Source organism: Vidua chalybeata, chromosome 10 (genome assembly GCF_026979565.1).
Source record: "Vidua chalybeata isolate OUT-0048 chromosome 10, bVidCha1 merged haplotype, whole genome shotgun sequence".
Lineage (NCBI taxonomy): Eukaryota > Metazoa > Chordata > Aves > Passeriformes > Viduidae > Vidua > Vidua chalybeata.
The window spans coordinates 8,281,110-8,304,259 of NC_071539.1; the positions used below are offsets into that span (position 1 = coordinate 8,281,110).

General features: G+C 42.8%; 2 protein-coding genes across 5 annotated transcripts in view; one reads left to right on the top strand and one right to left on the bottom strand.

Annotated features, from left to right (window-relative positions):
* MCF2L2 (MCF.2 cell line derived transforming sequence-like 2) overlaps nucleotides 1-23,150 on the bottom strand; it is a 137,418-nt gene that overhangs the window by 56,739 nt on the left and 57,529 nt on the right. The gene's annotated exons all lie outside the window — the stretch shown is intronic.
* B3GNT5 (UDP-GlcNAc:betaGal beta-1,3-N-acetylglucosaminyltransferase 5) lies at nucleotides 1,965-22,687 on the top strand. Of its 4 annotated transcripts, none has more exons than XM_053951247.1 (2): nucleotides 1,965-2,075; nucleotides 17,985-22,687. In XM_053951247.1, the coding sequence occupies exon 2, from the start codon at nucleotides 18,325-18,327 to the stop codon at nucleotides 19,459-19,461; it is 1,137 nt and encodes a 378-aa protein (XP_053807222.1). In that variant the 5' UTR covers nucleotides 1,965-2,075; nucleotides 17,985-18,324; the 3' UTR covers nucleotides 19,462-22,687. The 4 variants fall into 4 exon arrangements, with proteins under 4 accessions (XP_053807222.1, XP_053807224.1, XP_053807223.1 ...); XM_053951249.1 differs by lacking the exon at nucleotides 1,965-2,075 and adding an exon at nucleotides 3,411-3,436; XM_053951248.1 differs by lacking the exon at nucleotides 1,965-2,075 and adding an exon at nucleotides 16,693-16,733.

A 23,150-nucleotide genomic window follows, 5' to 3' on the forward strand; every position in this document is an offset into this window, starting at 1 on the left:
TAAAAATGGAAGGGAAAGGGGAAAGGGGAAAGGGAAAGGGAAAAGGGGAAAGGGGAAAGGGAAAAGGGGAAAGGGGAAAGGGAATTCCATTTTGCATTCTGTTTACTGAAAAATAAAATCTATGAAGAGATGCAGATATAAACTTTCCTACTGCAATTTCGGGTCAGAAGCAGAATGAAGTGTGATTACATCAGTGACACTGATCTGGAGAAAATCCAGATCAATCAAGATGGGACATTAGTGAAGACAAAGAAAAGGTTGTGGATCCTTTGAGCAGATGTCACTTTCCAGGAAAAAAGTGGACACAAATGTATGACAAACTCAGTTTCTTTGCAGTGCTGATTAAAAACAGTCATTTTTGTTCAATAATTGAAATATTTCTGACTTTGTTTTCTATGGACCCAGTTCTTCAAATATTTTAATTATGTCTGAATGATGTTTCCACATAAACACACCTTAAATTTTAAAGTTATCTCCTGATTTTGAGACTGACTCAAAATCAGTCAATTTTTTTGTGACTCATTAAAGCTGTATTTTCTGGGAGCTGCATTATCCAGACACAGATAATGCAGAAATGCAGAGACTTAAAAGTAAGAAAGAAGAATAATGTATGGAAAAACACCCATCACATTTGTGAACTAGGGAAGGAATAAACAATTATCATTTTGGTAAGAAAAACGAATGATGCTTTGTTTATAAGGTTATTTCCATTGTTTTTTAAACACTGCTCAGAAAACATGTCAAATCTCCACAATGACCTACAAACTTTTCCTTCTAAGGTGAACTGAAGATTGCACAGAATTATGTTTCGTCTTACTCCAGAATCAAACAGACAAAGAAAAATCTGGGAAGGCTGCTATAAAGTATTTAGTCATACTAAGACACACAGGAGAAAGGAGAAATCAAGTGAAAAACTCCTTAGGCCTTGAAGATTCCCAAGCAAAACCTTTATTGCAAAACAACACATCCTTCCATAGGATCATCAGCTGCTCAGGTTTTACCCTTGCTCTACTTTTGCTGGGTGACCTTGACAACAGTATTCCTATCTCTATTTTCTCTCTTGTGTGTGAAAAGAAAACAATTCCTTGCCTCACAAAGATGTTGTCAGATTTATGGTTGCAAAGTGACAAACAGACCCTAATTGTCATGATATGCAATAGTTAAATTTCTATGAAGTCAGTGATGAGGTCAGGAATGATTCAGATCAATCACAGTCATGTGAAAGAATTGGAGATACACTATGGGTTTGTGTTTGATATTTACAGACAGTGAGAAATCTATGATTCTGTGATTCTATAAAATTACACAAGGCACAGCATTGTAGTGGCTTTTCAAGTGAATTTGAATGCCATTTTAAACCCAGTTTTTCTCTTCACAAAAGTTAGGCAAAAGCGTATTCAATGAAGGCGCGTTCGCAGCATTTTCTTTGGTTTGTTTTTTAAATACTTCTGTCTCAGTCCTACTGCCCATGGAGACTGACTTACTATTGATGTTCTTCAATGAATCAGGCATTCCCCTCAGGTTGGTGTAAGGAAGTCACCAAGATTTGTGGGGAAGGTGGAAGAGGAAAAGAAACCCTAAATCACACTCTTCTTTACTCCTCTGAAGAGTCCCAACAGCAAAGTGAGACAAACAAGTTTCACTGTGACCTACAAACTAACTACCCAGCAATAAGATGTTATTTGGCACCTCGGAGACTTAGAGGAGCAATTAGCTAAACTTTTATGGCGTCCCCTAAGAAATTTTTAAGATGTAAGTACTTTAGAACTTTCAGCACATCACTTTTCGCGCTGTGAGCGTCAGCGCATGACAGAGTTTTCCCACGTCGCACACTGCAGTCTCACCCTGCCCAGCCGCTCGGGAGCAGCGCCGCGGGCGGGCAGGGTGTTTGCGAGCAGCGGGACAGCCGAGCCGAGGAGGGAGCCCGGGCCGGGCGCGGGGAGCCGGCGCGGGGGGCGGAGCCGGTGGCTCCCGGGCCGCCGGAGCCCATCTGCTGCCGGGGAGCGCCGTGTCCCGGCCCGTCCCTGCTGCCCGAGCGAGCCAGCCGAGGAGAAAGCAGCTCTCCGGCCAGTTTGGTAGGTGAGCTGCGGGGATCTCTGCTGGGTGTCTGTCGTCCCGCTGCCCCTCGCGCTTTGTGAACTAAGAGCGGCCGGGCTGTTTGTCCCTCTGATGGCTAAAGCGAGTGCCGGGGAACTAAAAGTAGTGAAAATACTCCGGTTTTCTAAATTTTTTTCTCTTCTCTGCCTGGCTTCAGGGATTGTAAGAGATGGTCTGTTTAGGGGAGGAGGGTGTCTCACTTCTCCGCGTTTCAGGAATTGCGGTTCCCTGCTTTGGACAAACGAGTTTTCCAACTGCTTTGTTCCCAAGGTCTCGGTGCAGACCGCATCCATTATCGCCGTACGCGCTTGCCCCTCTCCCGTCCTAAAGAAGGGTCTTGCTGGGGTTTGGGATTTCAAATTCCTGTGATAAACGAGACCCAAACTTCAGTGTAGTTTTGATGTCTGTTCTGCGTAACCTTTTAGCACATTCCCCCCAAACCTCTGATTGTCTGGCAGTCGATTATGTTTATAAAAAAAAAAAAAAAAAAAAAAAAAAAAAAGGCCAGAAAATTATCAGCCTTTTGTGGTTCTTTCAGGGTCTTTCTCATGCCCTGAGCCTTGGAGGGAAAACTCGCGGCCACTCGAGCATTGCGGTGAAACAACCCATTCAAAGGCGCGCCGTTTCCTCCCGCCCCTTGTTCCAGCAGCCCCTCCCGGCTTCCTATTCCTCCAAACAATTTTTTTTCCTACAGGAAAAGTGTGGTATTTTTTTTTTCTTCCTCCACTGTTCCCACACAAGAAACTCGCAGATCCAGCTGGGAGTTTCTCCGCGCAGCCCTGCGTTGCAACACGGGGACTCGCCCCCGAGAGCGCCGGGGCTGCCGCCCGCCTGCTGAGCGCGGAACGTGGGCTCGGAGCTGCCACCGCCCCGAGCAGTTTTTGGGCACCCCGTAGGAAAAATCGGCAGGAGAAATCACATTAGGGAAAAGAAGGAGAGTGAACGCTTTCAAAAAAGGCCGTTTGCGCGAAGCAAAGCTTGAAAAAAAAGTATCTTTTTTTTTTTTTTTTTTTTTTTTTTTTTTTTTTTTTTTGTCTGTGCTCTTGGCCAGGCTGCGGAGCTCCCGATGGGGGGAGGCTGGCGGCGGGCGCCGGCTCCCGCCTTTGTTCCCCCGAAGGGGCGCCCGCAGCCGCATGGCTGGAAGCTGTTCCCTGCCCGCCGCCCCTCCCAGGCCGCTGCCGGGCTCCGCGGGTGCTCCGGAGGACGGGGATGGGGGAAGGCGCGGTGGCGGGCAGGATCACCATCGGTTTGGGGCCGCGGGGCTGCCGGGAGGTGGCAACAACCATCGGGGGAAAGCCTGTGGGGGCGGCGGGGTGTCCTCCAGCCCGCGACTTTCCCGGTATGTTCGATTCTCCTGGGTTCCAAAGATTTCGAGAGAGCTGGGGATGCCCTTGTTGCCGCGCCGGGAGGCGGGCGCGGGGCAGAGCCGCGGGTTCGGCCGGGCTGGGGGCGGCGGGAGCCAGGAAAGGGAGAATCGCAGCGCCTCATCCGCGCTGCGGGGAGCACAGAAATCACCTGAGCTCTTTGGGAGACAGTAGCTTCGTTAACTGCTTCTGCGCAAGATCTTGGAAGTATCCGGAGATGGGAGGTGTTGGTGTGAGCAACTACATGGAGTGCAAGACAACGATAAGAACCCCTGAAATTATCTTGGCAAGGCAGTGCAGAACTCGGTACGTGCTGCAGCATCCTCAACTCGGATACCCAGGCGCATGCCTGAGGATCTCTTAGCAGCAGTGTTGAAACTACCAATGCGGCTGTTGAAACCTGGTTTGTATTATGCTGTCTGGTTCTCACTTCTCCTCTGTACTTGCATTTCTTCTAGCAGTTGGAAAGGGAAAAGGATGGGGCTAGAAAAGGAACTCATTATCTTTTAAAAGGAAAAATAGCTGCAATCTAAGGGGGTTTTGTTGAATAGGGCAGGAGACAGTAAGTCACTGTTGATAACAGCTGTGGAATATTCTAGCAGTATTCCAGAAGCCTGGACTGTCACATAAAGCTGGGTGTTGCTCTGGTATTATGGAAGTTACCGGTTGTTTCCCCAGAACTTGTTTCATACAAGTCCACCATCTATTATATACAGAAATGTAGTATCACAGTAAAAATGTGGGCTTTTTTTGCAGGTAAGGGGTTTGGAGTTTGTTTGTTTTTCTGCTTAGAAATTTAATAGTATCTGCTTACTGGTTGTCTTCCACTGAGTGAAACAAAACTGTATCACTTTCTGCTTTCTCTGAGATCCCATGTTATTGAGAAACAAACTGGTTGCTCCTGCTGCCCCAAGCAGCAGCTGGGACAGTCTCTCTGACATCTGGCCAAACTGGAGTAGTGAGTACTGATGATAGGAATGGTAATTCACCTACAGATTAGGGAGAAGCATGTGGAAAACACTGTGAGTCATGGCTTATCATTGGAAATGCCAGTGGCTGATGTGTTTGGAGTCACTCTGCACCACCAGTGTTACAGCATCCAGGATGTACTGAGTGTTGCCTCTGCCATGGTTATCCCTCTGTGCCTGAGCAGTTGTCTAGGTAATCCTCTAACTTGAAGACATTGGTTACTAGAAGTACAAGAAATACTGAGGGGGTTTTGTTGTTGGGAAACCGCCCTGAGGCATTGCTGTTACTGCAGTGGGTCTGGCTGGGACTTGGGACTGGCAGAAAGAGGTGGAGGGAACCACCTGATGGTTGAGCATTGCACTACTGTGATGGATTAGCACTGCACTACCGGCTCTTCCTTCCACATGGAAGGAACTTGCAGAGTTTAGTCAGACACCTTCCTTAGCTTCCTAGGATGGGCACATCTCAAGTGAGGCTATCTCATTCAGCAGACCTCAGCAATAACTAATCTTTAAATTCCTGTGGAAAGCAGCATGGCCCACCTCTGTCAGGTTGGCCAGAAGTTGAAAGCAGGATTTTTCTCTCATAAAGGAGACATATCTTTGGATTCTTTGCAACATTTGGGAGATTGTGGTCCAGATCCTGAACTGAGATCTGTGCATTCCTGAGTCTTCATAAACTGAAATAATAGTTATGGATACAAGAGGTTCCACTCTTTCATAAGTTTTCTTTGTATGACATTTGTCCCTGCAGCAAAGGGAAGAATACTGTGGAAGGATCTTTGAAAGATGAACTTGACTTAAATTTTATAGTCAATGGGGAAACCATAACCATGCATGGAAGTAGGATGATGACATGCCTTGATTTGAGAATTGCAACATTTTAGAATGAACTTGTAGCAGTCCTGAAGCTTACTTGTTGCTTGGCCGGCTGTGTAGTCTGATCTTCAACTCAGAATTGTGGCTTGGACATGCTGTGGCTGCTACATGCCCAAATAACTCAGAAAATCTAACAGATCCTAGGGCTGCTTAAACAACCTGTAAACAGATGACCTCAGAAAGGGAATGCTGTAAGCAAAAGCAACTTAGTTGGCAGCACTGTTGAAGTGGGACATACATGTACACACTGCAAAGACCAAAAGCTGTAGGATTTCCTGCCTTGGCTTTCTGCAAAGCAGTTTCATGAGGTCAGGGTTGACTGTCTGGTACCAACTCCAGATTTCTGAATGTAGTTTAAAACTTGAATAAAAAATGGTCACTCAGAACTCCCAGGAATGTTGCCATGCTCTGAAGGTTCATGATCACCCTTCACATGCAGCAGCTCAACCTCACCAACTCAGATGAGGCAGGAAATTTGGAATGAAGAACATCTTTTGTCAACACAGAGCATATGGTTGGAGGTGCTTTGGGACATGGCAGCAAAGGAAAGGATTTAATTGGTCCTTTGCATTTAGAGCTAAGGAAAGTTTCTTCAGATTGAACATGCTGTTGGCCTGCTAAGACTGTTCACATTTCTTCTCCTATTGTATCCTGCATAATTTGTTTCTCCCAGTCTCACTTCCACTAAGACCTGAGGAGGCTTGTCAGACAAAACAGACCTTTTGTCTTAGGGCAGAAAACTTAATTTTTCTTGTTCTTTAAACTGCTACTCATCAGTAGCAGTTTACAAACAGCGCTGCAGCTCTGTGCCCTCAGCCCTCGATAAGCTGTGTTTTTATAAGGAATATGAAACAGACAGAGGAAGGATGAACTTACTGCTACTTGACTTAGTTAACTAAAGGATGCTTAGTCTTTAACTTTGCACTGTGCACCAGACTGTGCAAGCCATGTTTTTTACTGTTAAAACCACACAAAGCACTTTCACGCAAAGTGCTTTCTTCTTTGTAACGTTCCTGACTTTCCAGTAACATATTTATTCCCTACATTTTTAGTAGGAAGCCTTCTAGTGAGTGATAAGGGTGGCAAAGGGACCATACCTATGACTAATTGTTTGCTGAGGTTCCGGCTGCTTTGTTAGCAAGCCGTGAGTAAAGTCCTGTGGTAATTACAAATACTGGCTTTCTAGTGCATTGCTCTCCAAGTTCAACTTTCTAGAATGATCAGGCTTCTTTAGCGACATCTTTGGTTTTCCTTCTTAAGTCATGCCTTAAGTCATCCCTGCCTTGCAAGCCTCTGCTCCCATCTTTGTAGCTTCCTTCTGCAGTCCACAGACTGTTTTTTTGTGATTCTGTCTCTCATTGAAGTGCATTTGTAGTTTCTACTTAACTCCGTTCCACTGAACTGTCCTCCCAGCAGTTCCTAAACTGGTGCTGTGTGTATGCAAGTGCTGTAGGTAGTTTGTTACATTCTTGGCCTTAAATTAATCTTGCAAAGAAGTGTGTATGTGTATATTCACACATATATACAACAGACATGTATTTTTACATATGTAAAAATATTATTTTACTGGTTCTTGGTGTTATTGACTAGTGTGACCTACTATCCCTTTCTTCTAAGCTGTGACAAGCACTTCTAGTTAAATGCAAGAACACAAGTTCCTTAATTTAATTTACAAAGACTGTCACCTTGGAGAAATCTCAGTGCTTATTAAACACATTGGGAGTGTTTAGCAGCTCCTTTGTTTGAGTTTTCTTATCTGATTTGCATCTTGAGGAACTCTTTGCTTAGCCCTCTGTTTTGTAGCTTGTTGTGGCTGCTTGTTAGCAGCTCTCAGGGAGGGCACTTGAGCCATGGTGAGCTGGAACTGCGGGATGCTGTTCCTCAACGGCTGCAGCTCTGTTTCCCTCCTAAGTGCATGGGGTGGGGAAGGAGGGGTGCTTTACTTTGCTTTTCTGCCATGAGCCTGTGCTCGTCCTGCTCCCCGTATTTAATAACTACTAAGAGCAGGCAAGCATCTCCTTTTCAATCCCTGCCCTTGTTGCATTGCAGAAGAGGCTGTATAAAAGCCAAAATTCTCCTTAGTTCCCACAGAAGTAGGAGAGGACTAATGGAATTCATCCCACCCCGTTTGCAGACAGGCTTAAACAAAGCCTTGCACTGCTATTATCCCAGCCAATCTGCAGCTCCTTTGTATATGCTGAGGTGGCTCTCGATCCACATTATCTTAAAATCTGAAATGCTTACGTCTTTCTGGCTGGCTTGAAGCAATCATGGAGACCCCCAATATGCATGTAGAAACCTTCAGTACTGAATCTGTTTTTAAATTTTCAAAGAACTATCGGCTTGTGAAATATTTGACAGTCTTGAAAACTTTAAAATGTGCAAACCACACAAGAACCGTGAAATTTATGTAATCATATAAAAGAATTTAAATTAAACACTTCACTGATGAACTAATGGAAAAGGATAGCTGGATAGATGAATCCAGATGTCACAGAAGTGCTAAATCAGTGGAGAAACATTATCCTCTCTGGTCTTTTTTGGTGGCCAGCTCATCGAGTACACTTATAATAGCAAAACTTTGCCGTCTTCTATAACCTTCTCCCCTAACTGACAGCCCCTTCCCAAGAAGTGGGATCTTTTATACAAATAGAGATTGGAGAATATGAACCTTACAGGTTTGGATAGTGCTTGTTTGTTTGGATAGTGCTTGGTTACTCAAACTATCTCCCGTGCCTCTTAACATAACAATTCTTCAGTTTCAATGCTACAACTATTTCGGGCTATTCTTTGATCTGTGAAAACTGTGAATGCTTTCAGAATTGAAGGCTGGAAGTTAGAAGAAATGGACAGTCTGATGTGTTCCTATTTCTAGATAATGATTTGCCTCAAGTTAGAGTGACTCTTTAGTTGAATTTAAGGTGCTGTTTGTGTAACTTTTATTTTAAAGTAGTTAAAAATGTAAGTTCTTTAACTTCTGCTAGTATATCTTGAATGACTGGTACTTCAGGCTTTTATAGAAAATGTGTGTGTGTTTAGTATATATAAACTTCACATTTACACAGCATCTGCACAGTTTTATCAAATTACTGCTGAGCTACCCCAAATGGTAATTAATCTCTTAAGAAAATAACTGCAGTACAAGTGCTAAACAAGAAATGAATGTGTGATAGGACAGGCTGATTGCTTGATTCAAATAGATGCACTTCCTATGAATGAAAGAAGACAACCCACTAGATAGGATTATGCAAGAAGCAGACAGGGTCATTAACAGCTTTCCTCTTCCCTCAGCCTCGAGCAGAATACAGCATTTCTCTCTGCTTAAGTGCTGGTGGTAGCTATGCACAGCAGTGAATGGGAGGGGGTGAGGATGAACAAGAGCAGACTCTGTTCAGGGCCAAAGAACAGTGGGCAATGACTGTCTTAAGTGCATGCAGGTCTGTGGGTGTATGGAAAGATGGAGTGGATTGGGCAATATTTGCTCTTGGTGATCTCAAGAGGAGGCCTCTGAAGTGTTGTGGTAGTGGCAGCTCCACTGCAGTCATGGGAGGGGATGAGACATTAGCGGTCATCTTAAAGAGGTTCTCTTCCTCATTATCATTAATCAGAAAGCTCATTTTTAATAATTAATTATATATACACGTGCATCCTTAGATGTTGATAGAAGTATTGCTTTTCTCCACACAGCAGCTTTCTTTCTAGGCCAATCCTATAGTTTAAATTACTAGACCTGTGTGTGTAAGCGTGTGCTGTGCTCGAGGTACAGGTTTGTGCGTGGTGGATTCACTGTAGCATTGGACCTTGTGCTTGCTGGGTGTGTGCATGTGGTGGGGAAAGCATGGCCTTGAAACTGCAGACCTGAATACCTCCCTCATAACAGAACTGAAAACCAGGCTATGGTCCTGGTTGATGGAAGAGTTTTCAGTAAAAGTGGTGTCAGTTCTGACTGATGGGATCTTGGGATGGGAATGAGCACTAGTGTTCTGCAACCCAGCTTCCTCAAACTCTTGTGTATGTACTTTGCAGGTTACAAGCAAACCTGAAGATTTGTCTCCCTGGGCTCTACTTGTAGGTTTGGGAAAGGATTTGAAGCAGAAAAAAGTGATGCAGGATTTCTGTCATGTTTAGTTGTCTATAGAGCATAAATGGTGTCTGGATGGTAAGACAGCATGAGACTTGGCTGAGTTGAATTAACCATGCTTAAGAGAGCAGCTGAGATGATTTGGGAAGTCTTGATGGGATGATACTCTGCTGTGTGGACTCAAGAGTCCACCTCTGGTCTGTGCTAACTTCAGTGCAGAACAGGGAGAGTTAATCTAATAGAGCAGTAAGAAAACACACAATACTCCCATACCCTGCAGGTTAACCAGTATATTTGACATTTTTAATACCAACATGTTTTATCATCACTAGTCTAACTGAAAGAGAAAAACACAATAATTTGGCACAAAACCACCCTGCATCCTAATCTAAAACTGAACTTACAAATTCTCATTTATCTGTCTTCCTGCCTCAGTGTCTACATTGTAGAGGCCCATGCAACATCCAAGCTCTTGCTGCAGTGTGGGACATCCATTTGGAGTTAGATGCAGAATTAGGTTAATAGGCTACAGTATTGTCTGAGGAAGAGGGATAGACTGGGAAGTAGATGAGAGAATATTTACTCTGGAATGAAAATCTTAAAACCTAGAAATGGCCATGGTACAATGGTGTTAGCCTTCGGTTTAAACAAGCCCTTCACACACTTTCTGACTCACTGCATTATTTTTAAGTATTCTTACTGGGCAAAAGAAAGGTTTCTGAGAGGCTCCATAGAAAGGCAGCTTGAACTAGTCTTACAGATAGTTGTGTCAGTCTGAAACTTCCTCTTTTAGTTTGGCAGCTAGCATGGAAAAAGTCTTCAGATAGTTGTTCAGCTTGATCTTCAGGTATGGCCTGCAGACTGGAACAGAAATCACCTTGGATTTGTGGGGAAAATAGACAGGAAATAACATCTCTAAATCTAGCTGCAAATAAATATTTGAATGGGCTTACTTAAAACAGGCACCCAAAAAATTATTGATTAGGTGGAGGCCTGATGTTGTAGCTCTTCAACTGGAACACGCTATGAAACAGGGACATTCAGTATTAATGCCTAACTAGGGAATTTCCATTTTCTTGTCTTCCAGTGCTGAGTTTTGTACTGGATCCTTAACTGCTTGATAGTTCATAATTGCTTTCTCTACTATGGGGAAAATGGTTTTCTTCAGTGTTCAGCTCAAAGCGTGCCATGTTTAATGGGATGTCCTTCTTGCAAGATTGTCTGAAATTCACTTTTATAAAGAGGTGAATACACTAATGTGGGATATAAAGTAGTGGTGAGCCGTTTGTAATGCCTCCTGTGGTCCTTGCCCACTTCTGCAGGCAAGCTGTGTTTATAATATTCTGGGAGTAAGTGATATTATAATCACTAGAAAATTCATTTCACCACTTGCACAGAAGCTTCCAGATAAGACTCCAAATGCAAACAGAAATGGTCTACTGTAAAATGGAGAGGGAGGTGACTTTCTAGAGGCTATAGTAATGGGGTAACATTAATAGCTGCAGTTAATGTGCCCTGCCCCTTTGCTACCTCTTTTTGCCTTGGTGCATGGGAGGAGAAAGGAACGTGTGTCAGAGTCATATGTGTTTAAATGCTGGCACTGTGAAAGTGAACTTACATAAATTCAGACTGCTGTTCAGTGCATCATTAGAGCTCATTGCTGCCAAAACAGATGTGGTGGGTTGTACAATAGGTGCCATTACAGCCTTTGTAGCTGAGTCTCAAGAGTTCTGACTTGTCTGTGTGGAAGTTGAGTGTTTTAGTCCCTCCTCTCAGAACATGAGGACATGTGGTCTCAATCATGTCACTGACAGACAGAAACTTAAGAACATTATCCTTACTGTCAGTACAAAGAACAGGCTCTTTTCACCTCATCTGCTGCATGTAAAACAAAAAAAAACATGTTGGTGCTTGTGCATTTTATGCAAATCCCTTGAAGTAAATGATTCATATTTTGGAGACTCATTCTGGAAAATGCTGTCCTTCCTTCTAGGTTGTATGAGGAAGAGTCTGCAGTGGATATGGGAGGTTAAAACAGCTGAGAACTGCAGTCTCATGTAGACTGATAACTGAAAGATGTGGTCCTTCTCCTCTCCTGCCATGTCCATAAAGGCTGTTTTGGACAACTGATCTTGATAAAAGCAATTTAAGAAGGCAAATCTGTCCTTTCTGGCAGATGTCTCCATTTACATCGGCTTGTAGCAGCTGGGAAGTTTCAGTTCATTTTAGGGGAAATCATTCTCTCTCTTTCCACCCAATAGTGGAAAAGCAGAAGAAATTATTCTCTTTCTTTCCACCCAATAGTTACAGTAAGTGCAAAACCTCTGTAGAAACTAAATCTCTATTGGCAATTAGCTGCTTCCTGGCAGTGCTAAGCATTTACAACATCTTTCTGCCTCCAGCCCTGAAGGAATTGAACTGCTTTGCTCAATTGCCATCTAAAGCTTTGCCATCCTTTTAATTTCTCTGCCAACATTGCTCAGCACTTGCAAGTTTCAGCCATCAGTGAGAAACAGCAATTGGGCACAGCATTAAATGGCTCATTTTTCTAGGTGGTGGTGTAGTTAGTCTGATACAGAACTTCCCTGGACAAAGAGTTGTGCTTCAAAGCCCATTGTTTTAAATAAGGAGATTCCTCTTGACCAAGCAATTTCAGAATCATTTAAGGAGTCTGTGTTTTGGAAAGTGCTGGATGTTCACCTTCATGGAAAGTCAGGTGTCTGTTCAACCTGAGAAGTCCTCAACACATACACAAAGAGCATGTAAGAATGCTGCTGTACCATCCCAGGAAACTGTACCCTGAGTAGGAGTTGCAGGCAAACTCAAGAGCTTGCAGGTGAAGCCTGCATTGGAAGTTGCAAAAGATGGGTTATATGTTCTTGAAACAAAATTTGCAAAGCTACTGTCAGTCATTACTGCATTATGTTTCACATCTGTGACCTGATTCTAAACTTTTCATAGATCTTTGGAGCACAGGACAATTTCTTTTTGTTAATTCCATTGCCATTGTGACCATGTTTTCCTAAAGAATACTTGTCTGAATTGGCTTCCATTTCTCAACAGTTTGGACAGAACAAGGTATAATAGGGGAAGTCTTTACATTTTTGAAATAATTTTCTTTGCAGACTGTTTGTGACTTCTTTTCATCTTGGTGCTTGCAAACTGTGTAGGAAGGCAGCCTTAGCTAAGCAATTACTGCATCTTTTTTTCCTAAAGTGACCTTCTGTCACTATGGCAGGAAGTTCTAGAAGTGCCAGGAACTGTCCTTTATTTTCTGGCACAACTCACATAACAGAAGAACATGAGGATTAATATATAAGTGCTTAATATATAAGAAGTGAATGGGAAGTGAAGAAGGAGGACATAGGCTTGGGAAGAGATGACAGATAACATAACTTGTGAAGAAACATCAGCAACAGAAAAACCATCAGAGGAACCTGGGTTATATAACCTTGTAGCTAAAGCTGTAAGCAGCAAAGTCCATTCAGGCTTTGCTCCCATTAACTTAGACACATACTTTCATCATCTTCAATTACTCAATCGTAATGAAAAATCTTTATAAACTTGTGTTTTGACAGTTTATTTGATGTGTGAACTTGGCTAGATTTCTTTTGGGTGTAAACAGTACATAAATCAATATTAGAGATGGGAGAGTTCAATTTCACAGGAATTATAACTGTTTAAATTGCTTCAAACACAGCAAAAAATGTTTTGAATTCTACTTAACAAATAAAACTCTCAAACATATCAAGATGTGTTCTTTGGACCCCATAGTCCCTTTCTAAACAGATTTTGAAAGCTTCAAGAAAATCCAACTCACTTTTTTCAGGATTGTTCCATCCTTGCACTAGGTTTGACACATCTCTCTGAATTTAAAGCCAGGCAGTGATAATCTTGGCCCATGCAGCTTTAACTGCAACATATCGGTCACCTCTGTGGCTGGACACATTCCTTTAGTGCTGTAGAAGTAGTGTTGCAGCTTAGAGGATATCTCATGTCACATCTGATATCAATATGGAGCAAGCAGGATAGAGTGCAGCTGAAACAGGAGCTGAAACACATCTCTACAATGTGACTTCTAACCTGGGCATCCACTCCAGTGTCAAACAAGCTGATATGGAGTAGCTTGTGTGACAGAACTATCCCGTCCTTAAAGCAAAAGCCTGTCTTAGGGCTTCAAAATTTCTGTAGCACCAGTGTCTGGCAGTAGCTTTAGAATTGAAAAGACTGAAAGCTTTAGAAACTGTGTGTTATATCAGGTTCTACAAAAGAAAATCCTTAAGTCCTATTGTGCACCTAGGTTAGACACAGCTGGACCTCAATTAGTCACTTTCTGATAATTCCTTCAGGGATTCAGCAGGTTGCTTTTTGGAGGTAAGAGGATGGGAGGAGCTAAATTTGGATTGTTGAGCAACTATATAAACTCCAGAGCTGTTGGAAGCTGTGGAAGGTTAGTGTGGTAAGGATGAGAGGGCAGAGTGACTGTAAGACTGTCCCCAGTAGCCAAGGACAGACAATACATGGACATAGAAATCAGCAGCTCTTCAGATCACTTCTGTTTGGAATTAGGTAATGTTTGAGGTCTTCAGTCTTTCTGGTAGATCTTCTGAATTTTAACCAAGAGTTGCTGATATGAAAGGGCCAGTTGCTACAAGTTGATTGTAAAAAATGGTTCTATTTAAAATAGTGTTTCCTGGTATATCCTGGCAAAGCCATTGTGATCTGAACTTATCTTCTGTCCTGGGTGGGAAGAGTGAAAAATAACTATACATTGCGATCTTTGTCCTAAAATACATGTCGTGCTGGGATGTGGTGTATTGAAGCCCACCCTGTGTATGGTACCACATGACAAAATCTGTAGCTGGGAGTTTTGAGATGTTCTTTCTGGGCAGACTTAGTTGGTCTCTTGGATTTAGGTTTTTATCAGGGTGGTGTTAGTTGGAAAAATCCCCATGTTGGACATCTTTTGTGTAAACGTTGTCTCATGTCTAGAGTGTCTTTATTTCTCTTTAGGACGTGTCTTGTCTGTCTCTCCTTAGCTGACTTTCCAAAACTGCTCTACTTCTGTCCTGAAACAAACTTCATACAGACTTTTTTCAAAAGTTAAAGTAGGTCCCTAAGGATTTGCTTTTCCATAGTGGTTACTCTACAAACTATTGAGTTTGCAAGTCAAACTACGCCAGCTCCTCTTTCACCCTAGAATATATTCCAGATGCAAAACAGAGAACAGTGGACAGTTGCTACAATGAGTCATGCTTGTGGAAGTATTAAAAGGTTAAATAAACTCCTTTAGCAAAGACAGGATTGCTACAGGATGGCAAAAGCCTACAGTACTTGCAACTGGGGGAACACCACAGGCAGCTCTAATCTTAACTCTGCAGAAAGGAAGGCAGTTACAGGAACTGTGTATGGATCCTTGGTTCTTACAGTCTTTCTCCAGTATTAGAGTGGATCTAACAGCTTTCAAACCACAAGTAAGAAAATGTACAACAAGAGGAAAACCACCTTAGTTATGGTCAGAAAAATGGCTGTCAAGCACAGCTTTATCTCTGTTCCATTGTGTTTCCTCTTGCTAGGGAGAACACATTGATGAGTTGGATTGCTTTCCTTTCCTGGAATGATGAAATTTGAATAGCAGTAAATAGCTGCTGTGGTGTCTCAACCTGTTTTCCAGTTAAGGGAAGGACAACATGACTAAGTCCAAAGGCTGGTTCTTCTAAATGGGCTATAAAAAGTTCTGACACTCAAAGAGACTCCACTTGTGCATTTGTACCTTCAGTGCACATCTCCATGCTTTTTTGGAGAGATGGGTATAGACTGTCTTAAATTTCACCGTATTGCTCATCTATAGTCACATTTTAAAGTTTTACCTGAGAGGTTTTTTTGTAAGGAGGATTCTGAACAACTTTTGTCTACTAATGGTTCATCCAATTCCACTGAACTAGAACAAGGAAATGACAGACCAGACTGTTCCAGCCCTTAGCCAGTTAATTTTATAGCTTTTTTTTTTTTTTCCTCATAGGAAAATTTAAGTTCTCTTTCCAGCATCCCTGACTGGATGGTGCTAGGGAGCAGAAAACTGACTCTATGCATGCCTCCCCTGCTACCTGTTCCATATTTAAAGCTATTTCCATTATGTCCTTTGTGGTGGATTTTCTTGGTGGGTGTGTGGGTTTGGTTTGAGTGTTGTTGGTGGTTTTGTTTTTTTTCTGGAGACTGTTTTTTTTTTCCTAGTGGGGAATAACTGTCATGTAGGTTAGTTTCACTGCTACCTTGCAGGGACCATGTCCTTTTTATCTGTGGTGTTGACTGTTGACTCCTTTTACCCAATGGCTTTGGCAATTGCAGACTGTTTCCTGAACTTCTTATCCAAGTGTAAACCAAAAAAGTTGTATTTGGTGATGACTATCCTTGTGTTTACCAAGGTAAACTTTGCTTCAGGTGGTTAAATATATTGCCTTGTGCTCCCTTTGCTTTCAGTTCTCTGTTTTAAGTTTATCATGATGGCAGTGAACAACCTGACTACCTGGTAGCTTCACTCCTTCAAAAGGACCTACCAAAAGTTGGGATTTCTATAACACTCCAGCTTGTCTGCATCCCTGTGCTTCATCTGAAATAGGAGTAAGCTTTGTAATAGTGTTCTATTGTAAAGTTGCTGAGTTTATAACTCTGACGTGCATTGTTTAACTTCATGTTTCCAAAATAAAAAGGGTTTAAACTGATACTATAAAAAGTGCTGACTGACTTTTATTCACCAAACTGCCCATACAGCTTTTCTGTTATGCATTACAATCTGCAATCCTCGGGTATACCAATGCATGGTTTCCATTTTGAGCAGCTGGTCCCCTTCCTGGAGCACCACAAAATTGCCCCAGGTATTCTTATCACTGTTTATTGTGTTCGCATCATGCTATTCTAGTTACAAGACTTCAGATGGCTAAAACAGTCTCAAAATATTTGTGCTGCACGTAACTTCTGACTTGAAAGTGATAGCTTGTGTTCTCTTGCTTCTGGGGCTGTTTCCATGCAACAAGTGCTTAGTTCATGGGATGTCATTCCTTATGGTGCTAGTCCTACACTTCTTGCTTGACGGCTAATTTTGGCTTTTTATGGGATGAACAAGTAGTTGCTACTTCAGGCTGCTCTTGTTTGTTATACAGCAGAGACAACTCTGGCTACAAGAACCAAATTTTAACGTGCAGGGCAAGAAGGCTGAACTTGGGTGGCTTTTTGTGCTTTGGGTTCTTCAGTTAAACCCTGGCCGGTAGCAGAGACAGTGGCGCTGTGTGAGCAGTGCGGTGTCGAGAGGGGTACCTGTGACAGGGGTGCCTAGCGGGAGACCCAGTGAGTCAGTGTGTCTGTGTGTCCCGGGTAACTCGGGTGCCCGAAGGGGCCGGGCAGAGTCTGTGTGTCCGTGTGTCCCGGGTAACTCGGGTGCCCGAAGGGGCCGGGCAGAGTCTGTGTGTCCGTGTGTCCGTGTGTCCCGGGTAACTCGGGTGCCCGAAGGGGCCGGGCAGAGTCTGTGTGTCCGTGTGTCCGTGTGTCCCGGGTAACTCGGGTGCCCGAAGGGGCCGGGCAGAGTCTGTGTGTCCGTGTGTCCCGGGTAACTCGGGTGCCCGAAGGGGCCGGGCAGAGTCTGTGTGTCCGTGTGTCCCGGGTAACTCGGGTGCCCGAAGGGGCCGGGCAGAGTCTGTGTGTCCGTGTGTCCGTGTGTCCCGGGTAACCCGGGTGCCCGAAGGGGCCGGGCAGAGTCTGTGTGTCCGTGTGTCCGTGTGTCCCGGGTAACTCGGGTGCCCGAAGGGGCCGGGCAGAGTCTGTGTGTCCGTGTGTCCGTGTGTCCCGGGTAACTCGGGTGCCCGAAGGGGCCGGGCAGAGTCTGTGTGTCCGTGTGTCCGTGTGTCCCGGGTAACTCGGGTGCCCGAAGGGGCCGGGCGGTAACGGCCGGCGCGGGCTCGCGGCGCCTCGCGCCCCGCGGCCGTTGGGCCCAACGGCCGCTGCCCTCAGGCCGGCGGGGACGCGCGCAGCGGCGGGGCCGGCCTGGGGCTTCGCGGCCACCAAGGTGCGGGACGAGGCCATCGCGGCGCCCCCAGGGCTGGGGGGGAAGGAGCGGTGTGGGAGAGGAGGCGGCGGGGCGGGGACACGGAGCGCGGCCGGGCGGGACCCCGAGCGCTGGCCCCGCACTCGCTGCCCGGGAGCAGTCGCAGGGCTCCGCCTGGCTCGGGGTCCAGCCGACCGCCGGCCCAAAAGGCAATTTTTAAACCCGGCCGTTTGTAGGGTGCGGCGCTCTCCGAGCTTAGAGCAGTTTTAAAAGATTGTCATCGGCCCGCTAACGGTAGTGGGGGTTTCTAAGAAAGAGGTTTCTGTGTCAGTCTCCTCTCTCACCGGCCTCCACAAGCTTGCTCCAGGCCACTGACCGCCTCTGACTTGCTGCCAGTCCGCTCTTTTTTTTTTATTTATATTTTGAGGAGTGGGAGGGATGTCTGTATGTGGGTGGTGATGGGCAGTGACTGAAAAGTCACCTCATTTCCGTGACCAAACCTAAAACCAAATGTGTTAATAACAGCTCACTTAAACTTCTTTCCTCTTCCCTTTCAGAATTGGCAGGTGTTCATCTTCATGAAGGAAAGAAACACTAGAAGTTCCGACTAGAACTGTAGTGTTTGCTTCAAGATGCCCCAAAGGGAAAATATTCATCTGCAAGTCTCATCTTTCAAAACTGCCTGTATTCTTTCAATCAAAGAGAAACATTTTTTGAGAAAGATGACTCATGAAGTCTGTGAACAAAGCTGTCTTCACAAGGATACCGAATGAAAGACATCATGCCTTACAAGGGACACTTATCTTGAAGGGTGACACTGTGCTCTTAAACTAAAACACAGGCACTGTAAAAACACTGATCCTGAACAAAAATAAGGATTATAAAAACTGCATCAGAATGTTTGTTAGTCCCAGAAGAGTCAGAAAATGCCATTTTTTGCAGATATGTGCCACTTGCTTCATACTGTGTCTCATGATTTTTTGGGTACCATTTGATAATCATATTGTGAGCCATATGAAGTCCTATTCCTACAGATACCTCATAAATAGCTACCATTTTGTGAATGACAGCCTATCTGTCAGCAGGGATAACCTGAACAGAGTATCAAGCTACCAGTACTTGATCAACCACAGAGAGAAATGTCAGCAGCAGGATGTCCTTCTCCTATTGTTTGTGAAGTCTTCTCCTGAAAACCGTCATCGAAGGGATGCGATTAGACAGACTTGGGGTAATGAGAAGTATGTTCGTTCTCAACTTAATGCCAACATTAAAACCCTTTTTGCCTTAGGACGACCAACACGCCATCTGCAGAAAACACAGCAGCAAAGAGAACTTGAGCTCGAAGACCAGAAATACCAGGATTTGATTCAGCAAGACTTCTTGGATACTTTTCACAATCTTACTCTTAAATTGCTTTTACAGTTTAGCTGGGTGAATGCTTACTGTCCTCATGCCAGGTTCATTATGTCTGCAGATGATGACATATTTATTCATATGCCAAATCTCATTGATTATCTCCAAAGTCTCACACAAATGGGTGCTCAAGATCTCTGGATTGGTCGTGTCCATCGTGGATCCCCTCCCGTAAGAGACAAGAGCAGCAAATACTATGTTCCATATGAAATGTACCAGTGGCCCTCTTACCCTGACTACACAGCAGGAGCTGCATATGTAATATCAAATGATGTAGCAGCTAAAGTCTACGAGGCTTCATTGACTCTGAATACAAGTCTTTATATAGATGATGTTTTCATGGGTCTCTGTGCCAATAAAATGGGAATTGTACCACAATATCATGTATTTTTTTCTGGGGAAGGAAAGGCTCCATATCATCCCTGCATTTATAACAAGATGATGACATCTCATGGACATGTAGATGATCTTCGCCAGCTCTGGAAGCAGGCTACAGATCCCAAAGTTAAAAAGATTACTTCAGGGATTTGGGGTAGAATGTACTGCAAACTAGTCAATATTGTTCTCCTCTGTAAACTGTACTATGTGGACACGTATCCTTGTTCAGCTGCGTTTTCTTAATACTTGAATATCTGCATTGAAGATCCACTGAGCCAAGACAGAGCAACAACATTTTAGGTGTTTATCCAAAATATATGTAAACATGGAAAGAGGTAAAATTTACACGTGAATACTTGGGGTGGGCAGAGGGAGAGGAAGAAGATGGTCCCAGGGTCCCAGATTCCGTTCAGAGACTTATTGGAATAGCTCTTCTGTTGTACTTCAACATTTTACATTGTAGCCTGTTTTTTTACACCTTTCAAGGGATGCAAGTCTGGATTATAAGTGAACTATAACGGACTTGACTTCTAGACTTTGAAATGCTTGTTGAAAATATCTGTTTCTTTGAACCTGTCAGTAAGTCTTGATGGTTTTTATAAAAGCTATGTGAACTAAAGCATGTGGCAAAAAAATGCCCTGTTATACCAGAATGGAGTAGACCTTTCAAAGCATGAGGAAAGTGGAACTTCTGACTTAATGAATGAGGCTATCACAGTAGTTTAAGGTAGTGTAAACTCTCTACAAATATTCACCATTTCTCAGTGCTTCATACAAAGTCAGTCTGGACATGCATAGCTGACAAATAGTGAGTGCTAGAAGTGAAGACCTGCTACAATTGTTTTGTCAAAGCTGCCTAAATCTTTGAAATAGGGAAACAGTGTCTGGATGCCTTCTGACTTGGTGGTTTTAAATAACAAAGGAACCCCCTTTAGAACCTGAAGCTATAAAAAACCAAATACCACTCATGTGTCTGGTTGGGTTAATACTTCTCTGTTTTCTGAAAAGTGAATCAGCACATTTAAAAAGTCCAATCTTTAATAAGCAAATAAGTTAAATTTTCTTCTAATAATGCTTCTGTTTTCCAGTATTCTAGAGGTGAAAAGCAAGCTAAAGTCCCCAGATATGTTACTTAGATCTAGTTAAAGACTTAAAAAAGCAAAATTTCATGCTTGTACTAACAGAGAGGGAGGATATTTTCTGTACAAACTTTGACTTTGCATTGAAGAGATAGGGAGATGGTGATTCACACAAACTCAGTACACAAATCATAATAACTAAAATATTTCTCCTGAAGTCAAAATTGTCTTTAAAATTCCAGGGTTGTTTGTGTCCACAAACCCCTGTACCTTGAATATATCTCAACGTTAATATCACTTGCAAAGGAACAAAATGCCTGTGCTTTGTAAGCCAAAACAGAGCTAAGTGATGTGCAATCTGCAGCCCTTATGAGTTGTCCTGTGGTGCCATAAAGGTACGGCAGAGAACCAGAGTTGTAGGCTGCCTGCAGTCCTTGCACAGCTCAGTCATGGTGCTTCCACAGACTCTCAGGACAGATATCTTAGTTGCTAATTGCCAAACCTGTGGCAGCTGTACAGGACTTGCTAGTTTGAAGCTGTGAGTAGTAAATTTGGTGTAACTAACTGCTACTGCTCTTGGAGCTGTGCTGCAGGTTTTCTGGTTTGAATGGATAATGGCATCTGTCAGTGCAGACAGAATCCAGGAGAGAGCTTGCTGACTGTTCTCTAAGCTGTTCAGATGGAGGGTAGGTAGTTACTGGAACTAAGTCAAACATGTAACTTTGTATCATTGGTTTTACAGAAGTAAGATAATAAGATTCCTAACTGGTCCCAAATGTTGGGCATATAAAGAGCTCACAAAGAAATAATTAATCAGCATCAGAATGACTGACAAGTATAACAGCTATACTTCAGAAGGAACAAATCCAGTTCCTTTTCTTGCCTAAACAAATGGATAATAGTACTGGGGATGTAGATCGTTATAACCTGTTGCATACAGAGAAGATGAATGCACATATAGAGAAAGTATTATTGTATATTGAAGGAAGCTGCTTCATCAGATTTCTGACTTCTTGTGAGCCGTTTAAATCAACAAAGCTGCACAGCAAAACTGCACTGCTAGAAAAGCCACCCTGTTCACTGAAGGGAAAGAGGGTCTTCATACGCAGTATGCAACCAAAATGTGCTAGTAAGATTATAGTCTTCCAGCATATCTACGTGTTGGGATTTGTTTTCACTCATATATGCAAAAGTAAAGTAATCTTTAAGTAGCTTTAACTAGCTAACATCTAAAACGCTGCTTAAATGTAGTTGCCATTATCTGAAAATCACTTTTGACCGTTGAAATGCTTTGTTTTACAGTTGGTTTGAGCTTTGTTTGGATTGTTTCTTAATCTTAAAAGGGCCTTGATGTTTGCAGTATGTATTTTCTTTTGCTGCAGTGAAAAGAAGTTGCTTGTTGAATAAAAAGGAAAGCATGAAGGCACTCCTTTCAAAAAATAGAAAAGACATAGAAAACTTCATATTTTCTGGTTCTAAACACAAATTAAGATTTGTACACTTCCATCAGGAATCTTTTTTAACAATAGTCTCAGTGCTCCAATGCAGGGCTGATAGGTTTTACTTCAAATAAAGCTGTATCAGCCTGAATGGTCACTCCTCATTAAGAGTTTGACATTGTTGCACAGCATATTTAATGCTTTTTTTTTACCTGTTTGTTTGGTTTGCATCAGTTTCCCTTTGATATTACTAATTTTTATACAAAGTATTCAATATTTATTCTTAAAGTTTGCTCTGTACCACAGAAAGACAATTGTTTTGTAAAATTTGTTTTGAATAAACAGACTTATTTCTTTTAAAAAACCTAAGAATACAGAAAAGGTAATTATCTCCTGTTGCTTTCTTTGTAACTGACAGGATCAGTTCTGATACTTTTAAGTGTTGTTCTGAGTTCCCTTTTACAAGAGGACTTCAAATTGCCCCTCATTCCCCCCCGCCTCTGGTGTGTGCAAAAGGCAAAATTGGTGTTCCCAAGAAAAGAGAGAGCTCACAAATTTGTTTACCAAGCTTCTAGGTCTAAAGTTGTATAAAATTGCCAGATATTAGAAGCTGAACCTATTGTTAATGTTATAATTTGTATGTTCTCTTCAGGCAGCAGTTCCCCTGGAGATGTGTATCTGTCTACGTAAGATTTCAGATCATACTTTGCACCTTTGGAAAAGTAGCTGATGGTTTGGGGACCAGACATGGTATTTTCATAGGGCATAATTAAATTCAGATAATTATGATTTGTATGACTCTCCAATTTGTCTGACATAATGTATCAAGTTAGGGTTTTTACAGATGGAGTCATTTGCATCAGGTAGCTCCAATGTACAAGACAGAGGCATAACTAAAGCATGAATTATCTAAATGATAGTGAAGAAGAGAACAAAGGAAATGAAATCAGAATTGTGGTATTTGGCTTCTTGCGGGGCGGGGGGGCGTTTGTTGTGGGTTTTTTGTTTTCTGGGGGTTTTTTATTTAATTGTTCCCTTTGGCCTAGAAACTGCAGTTCAGCTAAAATTAGGTTTGCTTGATACTTTTTGTTGAAGTAAGTGATTTAAGTATCTGGTGCTTTAGAATGCGTTGTTAATAATCCTTTTCTCAAGCTTTTGCAGAAACTTGAGCTTGCAGTTAAATGTCTTGAAGTCCTCAGAGGTATATAGTCAAATGCGAATATTCTGAACACTATGAGAGGACTTTTTAACACCAGGTTTTTTTTGTAAATACATGCAAGGCTTATTCTAATTACTTCTTTTCTCACATCTTGTAATTAATGCTTCTAAGAGAAAAAAACCTGTAAAAAAGCCCCAACACAAACAAAAGATAACTCTTATTTGCTTTTCCATCTGATAGACTCGGTATAAATGC

Excerpts from the sequence above, each read along its gene's own strand:
- B3GNT5 (XM_053951247.1), top strand. The coding sequence starts at position 18,325 with ATGTTTGTTAGTCCCAGAAGAGTCAGAAAATGCCATTTTTTGCAGATA.